The sequence below is a fragment of the Echinops telfairi genome, unplaced genomic scaffold (assembly GCF_000313985.2).
Source record: "Echinops telfairi isolate 266 unplaced genomic scaffold, ASM31398v2 ScPeMD7_2;HRSCAF=8, whole genome shotgun sequence".
Classification (NCBI taxonomy): domain Eukaryota; kingdom Metazoa; phylum Chordata; class Mammalia; order Afrosoricida; family Tenrecidae; genus Echinops; species Echinops telfairi.
Window position 1 is genome coordinate 77,501,723 of NW_022103898.1, and position 9,583 is coordinate 77,511,305.

General features: G+C 45.2%; 1 protein-coding gene across 1 annotated transcript in view; it reads right to left on the reverse strand.

The window, feature by feature from the left end:
• Nucleotides 1-9,583, reverse strand: part of RAB5B (RAB5B, member RAS oncogene family) — a 20,990-nt gene continuing 11,407 nt past the window's right edge. Inside the window, exons 2-6 of the mRNA XM_004700580.3 lie at nt 6,310-6,572; nt 3,843-3,994; nt 3,460-3,582; nt 2,836-2,929; nt 1-2,540 (exon numbers count right to left, since the gene is read on the reverse strand). Of these exons, the coding sequence (XP_004700637.1) occupies nt 2,425-2,540; nt 2,836-2,929; nt 3,460-3,582; nt 3,843-3,994; nt 6,310-6,472 (648 nt within the window). The 5' untranslated portion in view covers nt 6,473-6,572 and the 3' untranslated portion in view covers nt 1-2,424. The remainder of the gene's footprint in view (nt 2,541-2,835; nt 2,930-3,459; nt 3,583-3,842; nt 3,995-6,309; nt 6,573-9,583) is intronic.

The window sequence follows — 9,583 nt, forward strand, 5'->3', positions numbered from 1 at the left end:
TACACTTTTTTTCTCCTTTTTTACTTACATTAAATACATCGGTAAATCAGCAGTTGCATTCTGTTACCACGATTGTTATGTTGGGAGAGAGAGGGGGGGGGCAGGGCAAATGCTTTCTTAGAAGCAAAAGAAAAAAAGTAAAGAAAAGAAAGACCCCACTTTAAAAACAAAAACACCCAACAGATCGGAAAAATGGGAGAGCTGGGAATTAAAAATATAAGATCCCCAAGCCCAGCAGAGCTCAAAGGAAAGCAGAAGACCTTGTAAAGTTAAAGGGAAGGCAGCAGGGAGGCCCAGAAGCTAAGGCCAATCCTGTTCCTAACGGTAGTCGGTAGTGGGGACAGAGAGGAGATGGAGACGAAGCCAGGGAAATGGTTCCCCAGCCCCAAGGCAATGAAGCATCTTCCCTTCAGTTCCATGGAGAAAGCTGCACGGAGAATGAACTTCACTTCTAAGAAACTCAAGAGCCATCCCAGTTCCTCGACTTATAAAAAGGATGCACCGAGTGCTTTGGGGAACTAGTGGGTGCTGGGGACAAAAGAGGAAAATGTGTTTCAGGGCCATGGGAACTAAGGCTGCCCCTGGAAAAGGAAGGGAATTGTGGCCTAAGTATAAGAACCTAAGTTGGGTCCTCCAAACTCAACTTCATGGGATTCTCAGCTGCTTTGGGACAGAAGGCAGTATGCCAGCCAAAAGAACAGAGGTTCCAATCCTAGGTCACTATGGCATTCCTATCTTTCTTCTCCAATCTTTCCCAAAAAACTCTAGGCCAGAAAAACAAGGGCTCTAGAGTTCTCTCTTGCCTTGCTGGCTTCCCCCAAATATCCTTAAAACACCTGATGAGAGATGAAGAGACCTAGAAAGGAGACAGGTGTGAGGTACCTTTCAGTGCTAGTTATTCCCTGTCCACAGAAACAGGTGTGATACAAAGGGGCCACACAAGTAGGCCTCTGTGGTACAAGGATGCATAGGGGTAGGGCTGGAAGAACCAAACTGAAGACATGAGCGAAGGAGAAAATAGGGCTGAGGGGAATTGGGAGACAGAACAGACTGTACAGTGGGAACGAAGACCACACCTATTTACAGGGAAGTAGAAAAGACATGGTAATGCATATCAAATTGAATGTGAACCCTGGAAAAAGAGAAAGCCCCTCCCTCTTACCTGGCCCTGCCTCCCCCTCCTCCATTGGCCTATGTTATGAGGAATATGCTGAGACTGCGCCTGACTTGCTCAGGTAATTCTCCAGGAAAGGCAAACTCCCATTACGAGCTAGGTTGGCTAGAACACAGGTTAAGGATCAGAGTTGGAGAACGCTAGCAGTGAAGACTGAGCATGAATATCGTTCTTTACAGCCTCTCAAAACATTACACACTTGGATTTCATTTCATTAAAAAGTAAAGTGGGAAGGTGGTAAATCGATCAACCCCCCCATAAAACAAGTATCCCAACTGAAATACCATCAATTAAAGTGCAAACTGCAATGGGTATGATGACTAGGGCCCATTTAAAAGCCAGAGGGGGGAAAAATGCATCTGTATAATCAGAGGATGGCTATCACAAACTGGTCCCTCCTCCAATCAGACCACAAAAGAGCTAACGATGCAGGCAACCAGAGAACGTTCTTTGGAGGACTCGGGGGTTCGAGCCCCTCTCTGGGGCAGAAGCTACCCAAGAGCCTGGGTGAAGGGAATGAAGGGAAACGGGCCTCGGAAGAGTTCAGAGCCACCAGAGACGTTGCATCTGCATGCTCTCCGACTTCAGCCAGTTAGCTAACTCAGCCCAACTCCTGCCTGGGATCAGAGAGCGTGCCTGCCCAGTCTCCTCTCTTGCTGGAAACACCCTCCACAAGGCCAACTCACGGGTACTGCAGTGTTTTCAAATATGATAAACTCCAAACGAATAAAAGCAAAAAAAAAAAAAAAAGTTTCCTTCTTGCTATGAGCCTTCCTCTCCCCCAGGGCCCTTAATGTGACTGAACTGGAAATCTCCCTCCTCTCCATCCTGGGAAGGAGAAAAGGGGGATCAAGAACAGAGATTGACCAAAAGCAGAAGGGGAAAGGGCAGGAGATGAAAGTGGTGTTTTCTGGGGGGGGAAAAATACAGAACACTGGGGAAGAGGAGGAAAGAGGAGGTCACTGTCTTGCACCTATAATACAAAGTGAAGAGTTTGTTTTGGAAGATAAGTCCCAGGGGGATCTGAACTCCAAGCCCCCGAGTAGGGGGTAGGGGGCCAGTGGCAACAGCTGCCTGGTGTTGGTTGCTGAAGCATTAAAAAGTGCCAAGACGGAGCTGTCAGGAGGCAGCCCTTGGGAGCCAGGGCTCAGTGTGCTGTTACTGAAGGGGCTGTGTGCTGGGGGCAGGGATGGAGGTGATTTCTTAGCTCTCGTGCTAGCTCCGTACTTGTTTTGCTGCTAGCCACCCCCTCAGTTGCTACAACACTGGCTTTTGTTCTGCTGGGACTGCTCATGGAGATCCACACCTCGGCTTCGGCCTGCTGCACCCCCTAGATTCTGGGGTTCACTCTTTGGCAACTTCTTAGCTAGGGATAAAAAGAGAAGGAAACACAGTATGACACATTTACTCATTCTCTCTCCAAAAGACAAAACGCTACTGGATGAGGGGACGGGAAATCTGAGGGGCTGAAAGAATGTTCTGAAGGGAGAAGGGGCTCACAACTCAAATTTGCAAATAACAAGACTAGGAGGCTGAAACTGCAGCCAAAAGACAGACGTTTTTACACGCGGAAACACTCCCACCTATCCACGACTTGCATTATCTATGATCCTGCCTAGAAGCAGGAAAAAAGGCAGAGGACCTCTGGCTGCTGACCTTACCTATTGCCAGGAAGAGATCGTTCACGTTCATAGCTGTCTTGGCTGAAGTCTCCATGAACAATAAGCTGTTGTCATCTGCATACGCCTGGGCCTCCTGTAAGGAGCAAGGTGAACTGGTACTCGGCATGTAGGGGAGAACAAGAACTGCCCTAGGAGCACGTGAGCCCCTAGGTTCTTCCCCTTCATCACCCTTCTGAACCAGATGGCCCTGTGCCCTAGTTTGGTGACTCTTGCAAGAAGCCAGATCCATTCACCACTCCCAAGTCGCATACACAGATGCCAGTAATCTAATTTATGGATGGGAGAGTGTAAATTAGCTGGGGGTTATTGGGTTCTGACCTTTGAATAGTCCCTGACCTCAAACTCAATTTTTCTTCCTTCCTCTTTCAAATGGATGCCCCTATAAACGGCACTTTAATAACCCCAAGTGCTCTGGAATTTTCTTCTTACTTCTCTAAAATCTCCCAGCTGTCATTAGGGTCACAATGTGGTTGTATTTAGGTTGGTTTTGAGCTGGGGAATGAGAATGTCTCAGGTGAGGCTTTCGGAGAGGGCAGTTTGGAAGGAAGAGGTCCTAGGCTCAAAGGGAGTGTGTTACCAAGGGGGCTCTGTGGGCTATCTTACTTCATACTCCACCATGCGTTTGTTGGCCAGGTCAGCTTTGTTTCCTGCCAGGGCAATAACGATGCTAGGGCTGGCTTGTCGTTGTAATTCTTTCACCCATGTCTTTGCGCGGGCAAAGGTTTCCTAGGAAAACACGAGGAAGGGCAAGGTGGGGCTGAAATGACCACCAATCCACATCCACCGTCAAAACCCACTAAGCACTCATCTCTTCCAGGAGTCCTTCCGTCTCTGAAACCACCTGTCTGTGATCATTTACAAACTCTCTTTTCTCAGCGCTTAGAAGCACAATTTGTACTCTTATTTTGCCATGTCAAAAATCTTGTTTTCTCCCTACCCCAACAACAAATTTAATTCCTACAAGGGGAAGGACTCAGCCTACTTACCTGATTAGTTATGTCATAAACCACAATTGCAGCTTGGGCACCCCTATAGTACATGGGGGCCAAGCTATGGTATCGCTCCTGCCCGGCCGTGTCCCAGATTTCAAACTTGACTGTTGTGTCATCTAGACAAACGGACTGGGTGAGGAAGGCGGCTGTGGATGAGAGGATGGAGGGAAAGCAGTTTGTAAGTGGGAGCATGAGACAGTCACCACTCAAGCCACTGAAATACAGGAACAGACTTAGCATGCTCCTCCTTATATATTGGTCCTGGAGCCAGATTAGGACCACCCTTAGCCAAGTCCTTCCTGCCTCAAATGTCTGGCCAAAGATTGGGGTCACATCATAAACTATGAGGGAGGGACAGAGAGAACTGGCACTTCCAGCCAGACTGAAGAATGGCAGAGCTTTGAATTTCAGAAGAAAGTGACATCAATAAATAATTAGAAAATATTAAAGCGTAAAGGAAGTGGTTGCTCCTTTTTTAAATTATCTTCTGCTGGCCCAGGAACACATTAAAATGTGACTAGTCAAAAGGGGGCCTGGGAGGGAAGGGGTAGGAGTATCATGGGAGGAGCCTTTATTGAATTAGCCTATCATGTAAGAAAAGAGTCTTTATTGAAGTAGCAATTTGGGGGTAGTGGCAGAGAGAAGTCAGGAAGAGTAAGAAAGGCAGATGTCATTTATATTTTCTATTTAGTCCCAGCTTCTATTTTACCAGAGATATGCATTGGGAACACCCTAGAAACATTTACACGCACGCACACGCATGCACGCCTGCCTACTTGTGCTGCTGCAGCCACAACCTAACAGCCTACCCCTCCACTCTAAGCCATTCAACTAGGCTAGGGACCCAGCATGCATCTTTTAGAAATGCTCCCCAGGTGGTACTGATGTTTGTCTTTGACTCAGTTTTACACCAACCCTGCTCAACTGAACTTCCCTGGGGCTGAGATGACCAAATAGGAGGAGGAAGACAGACGGAGATAAAAAGTGCTTTTCTTGTTGTTCGAAAGCAAAACTTAACTTCTCTTTTTTCTAAGAAGCAAGAGGAATATATATATACTAAAAACCGGAATTTTTTTCCAGCTAAGTATTTAAATTTTTTAAGAAAACAACCTTACCACCTTCAAAGTACCCTCCATTACACTTGTACATTTGTCAAGCCTGTGATTCCATTCTTGGAAACATTTTAAACGTATCTCTTTGGAAGACTGACAGTACCGCCCTCGTTTTTTTCTTCACCTCTTTCAGCCGTCAAATCACTGTTCTTCCATGTCCCTCTTCATTCACAGAAACAAAAAGAAGTTGCACAGAGTGAGGTCAAGTGAGTAAGGTGCATGGGGCAAGAGAGGCATGCTGCTTTTTGCCAAAAACTGGCATACTGAGATGGCTGCATGAGTGGTGCATTGTTGTGGTGGCAAAACCAGTCCCCAGTCTGCCACAAACCAGGCCTGTTTTTGGTCACACACTGTCACGCAATCTTTTCAGAACCTCAAAATGGAAAGTTTGATTAACAGGCTGACCTGGTGGAATGAACTCCAAATACACTATCTCCCTTACATCAATGTTTGCTTTCATTTGTAAGAATAGCACCATGTCTCTCAACATCAGTAAAGACGTCGGGGGGAAAAGTCTGGGTCGCTTCAAAGCAGGGCATGTTTCCACTCAATGCTTGTTTTCCTGTTCACTCAGAACCTGAGGCACAAATTTCACAGCGACCCTTCTCATTCCCACATCTTCTGTTAAATTCAATAAACCGAGCTCCAAGATAGTTCAGATAACTTCCCCATCTCTTCAACGGTCCATCATTGGTCTTTGAGCACAAGTGCATGAATTTTGTCAACATTTATTTTCATCTGTTCGGGAAATTGACGGTGTCCAGAATGAGGTTTGTCATCAATCAACATTTCACCTTTTCGAAATGAGAAAACCACTTGTACACTTGAGTTTTTCCCATAGTGCTATCCTTGTAAGCTATGTTCAACATCACAACAGTTTTTGTGGCAGTTTTCCCAAGCAGGAAACAAAATTTCACAGCCGCACACTGTTCTTTTAAATCGGTCATCACAAAAAACAAGGTTCAAGCAACTCGTTTTATGAAAAAACTCACTGTGACCAGAGAGAACCTTCCCAGGCAATGCCACTGGGTGCACTAACTCGGAGTGTGTTGCCTGATGCTCGCCTACCAGGAAAAAGTCCTACTACGAAAGCTCCACCAAGCCAAGCTTTTTTTTATTTTTTATTTTTGGGGGGTACCCCTCGTATAACAAACACACTCACATATATGTTGTATGTATATTTGTGTGTGTATGCACACACACCTGTTTCTGTCACTGTAGCAACTTTGTAAATCAGTTTCCATTCCTGGGGGAAGAGAGTGGGACTCAGGGCCAGCTCAACAATCAGGTCCCTAGGTTTCCCTTCAGAAGCCTTGCTGAGCACTGAACCCCTTCTTTCCAGGACTCACCTCCAATGGTACTCTCCTGGTACTCGTGGAACTGCCCTTTGACAAAACGTAACACCAGGCTAGACTTGCCCACTGCAGATTCGCCCAGCAGGACCAATTTGAACTGGCATATTTTGCTGGCCTGGGGCTGCCCATTGGGCCTGGCTGTGCTTCTGCTAGTCATGGCCAGGTTATTAGAGAGGGAAAGGGGAGAGGGAGGGGGATGCCACAAAGCGGCAAAAGGGGGAGGGGGGAGGGGAGGGAGCTTCCAGGTCTCAATAGTCCTACAAGGAATAAAAAAAGAAAAATTAGACACAGGGCCATTACAGAAAAAGTACAGAATCTCTTCATTTCCTTACTCCTTAGAGAATTTGGCTCTCACAGTTCCCACCACGAGAAGGCTACACCTCTGAGAGGGTCTCAGTGGAAAAACTAGGGACATTTAACAAAGCGGAAGTCATCTACCCTAGCATATTATCTCCAGTGACCAAGGGAATGCAAATGGATGGAGAGACTCAAAACTGATAGGGAAACTTGTTTTTCTTTTTCTTTTAAAAATTATTTTGCTGGGGGCTCTTATTATAACCCATCCATCCATCCATTGTGTCAAGCACATTTGTACATTTGATGCCATCATTTTCAAAACATTTTCTTTCTACTTGAGCCCTTGGTGTCTGCTTCTAATTTTTTCCTCTCCCTCCCCTCCCTCATGAACCCTTGATAATTTATGAATTAATATTATCTTTTCATGTCTTACACTGTCTGACGTCTCCAGAGGGAGGCTTTTTAACTGTCATTAATTCCTGTGAAGTGTTCAAAGTAGATGGATTTTGTTTTTAGTCACAGTAAAGTGATCAAACTTTAGTTGGCCTAAAGAAAACCCCGATCTACCCTCAAATACTCTGAATCCCCAGTATCTCCTTTCCCCTGGCCCCTCAGCTATTAAAATGAGAGACTTACTTTTGGGATGCTGGGTAAAAGACACACTCCCCTAAAGGCAGAGGGGTCGCGTCTGTTTGTGAGCCCGTCAAACACGACAAGTCCTGAAAACATTCTGATGATCTTTCCAGGGCCCTATTACAAGAAAACCTAACCATTCGCATTTCTGGCTGAACTCCTGAAGCACAAAGTAGGAAGGAGAGAACCAAAAGCCACATTGGGATCGACTTTTTCACTTAGCTTCTACCACCTCTTCCAAGTCTGAGAGACAGTAGGCTTGATCTAGTCTTGACCTGCAGCTGTCTAACTGGTGCTCAGGGATTAGATCACCCACTGCACCACACGGGCCTGACAGATGTAGCCCTCCAGATTGGAGGCAGGGAAAGATGTATCTCCCTAACACATGCAGGAGTTTCCAGTACATAGTATATGGAATCAATCTTCAAGTGATAAGTTTTTGGTGAATGACTAAATAGACCACAACCGCTCCTCAGAAGGCGAGGCTTTCTACTGTAAAGAGTTAGTGTTAGGAACCCACAGGGACAGTGCTGCTCTGGCATAAGGGGTCGTTAGTAGTCCGAAATGACTCAGTGGCAGTGAGACTGTTTTTCCTTTTTGGACTTTCCAAGAGGGCATGGAGAAGTGGAAGGTAGAGGAGAGAGAAGTTGGGACCTTTATAATCATCTGGACCAGAATGCTTCTCATCCTGCTGGCTCTAAGGAGAATCAATAAAGCGCTATGTGCAAAACCTAAGCATTGCTTGGCTTTTACTTGTTCAAATTCATCTTTCTCTTCTCTAAGGTTGAGCTTAGGTGCTCCGTGTACGACAGACACTGTGGGTGTGAGGAAACATTTTTCCAGTTTCTGGAGTGGCTTTGGAGATGATTCAAGGTTAAAAATCTCAGCAGTTCTACTTACTACGAGTAAAGACTTAAACATACGAAACAAAAACCTCCAAAAAGATATGCCCTGAGGAGGGTCCAATTCTCTGGATTTACATTCTAGTTCTACATACTTGCTATGTAATCTTGGGGAAAGTGCCCAGACCTGTGTGTGTGTGTGTGTGTGTGTGTGTGTGTGTGTGTGTGTGTGTTTCCTTCATTGGTAAAATAGGGATAATAACCTTGTGAGTACCTATGTGGATTGAATGAAGTAATGTGGAAAGAACTTAAAATAGTAGTTAACATCAAGTGCTCAATAAGCATTAAGCTACTAATTTTTAATAGGATAGCTAAAACTTTTCTCTGGCTGACCATTATCTTCCACCTTTGTACTATGGAGAAAATGACCACCTCATTAAGTAGCCAGGAGGATTAAGGTGAAAGATTTAATATGGTGTGCATATATAAATAGGTCTTATTATTTTTGTGGTACTGGTTCACAGAAAATATCAATTTAAATCTTTAATATCGTAAAGTAATATTCCAATATTAGTTGTTATCAATATATTCCTAAGGCAGCAAGAATCTGAATGAGTTATGGAGAAAAAAAGAGTGTGTGGACAGAGAGCAAAAAATAAAATAAAGATGGAGTGAGAACTCAGTCCCAAAGTAGACCAGGTTAAGACAGAAGATTGTCACAAATCATTCTGTTGCAACTGGTTATTCTATAGCTCCCTAAGCCACCAAGCCTTAAGAATCCACAGATAAATGTACCATTTTGTGATGAAGTTTTTACTTGACTATGATGAAATCATAAAAACAGTCTATCAAGTTTCCCATAATTTATTCATCTTAAAAGTATCCCTTATGAGATTTCTAACTTTTTGCTCTTGACACCAATTCTCTTTATTTTTTAATTTTAATTTAATTTTTTCTTTTTAAAATCATTTTATTGGGAGTAGGGAACCAGTGGAGAGGTCTGAGGGGCCAGCCCCAATCCCAACTACTACATGGATACCTCCCCCTACCCCCAGAAGAATTTCAAAGGACAGCATTGAATCTGCAGCTCCGGGAGAGGGACATATCTGATTGGAGCACACGCGAGCAGATGAAGGGGAAGGAAGAGAGAGTGAAGCACATCCTGGCCCACCAGGCCTTAAGGACGATGTTCCAGATTAAAGCAGCCAGTCCACAGAGAGGACCACATGGCCGGCCCAATATGAGACATGACGTCCCTCTCTGACCCATGGCCCTACAGGGGACAACACCGGAAACACAGTGTAAAAATTGCACCCGATCTGATCCCGCCACACTGAAGCAAAACACTAAGGGGGTGCATCAGAACAGCAAGGGAACAGAGCGGTGAGGTCCCCAGGGAATGCTGACGGTGGACTTTGGGGCCAAGGCTCGGTGCCCCAACAGACTGGACTGGGAAACACTCCTACAGTGCTTGAACTAACTACAAGCTTTTCTTT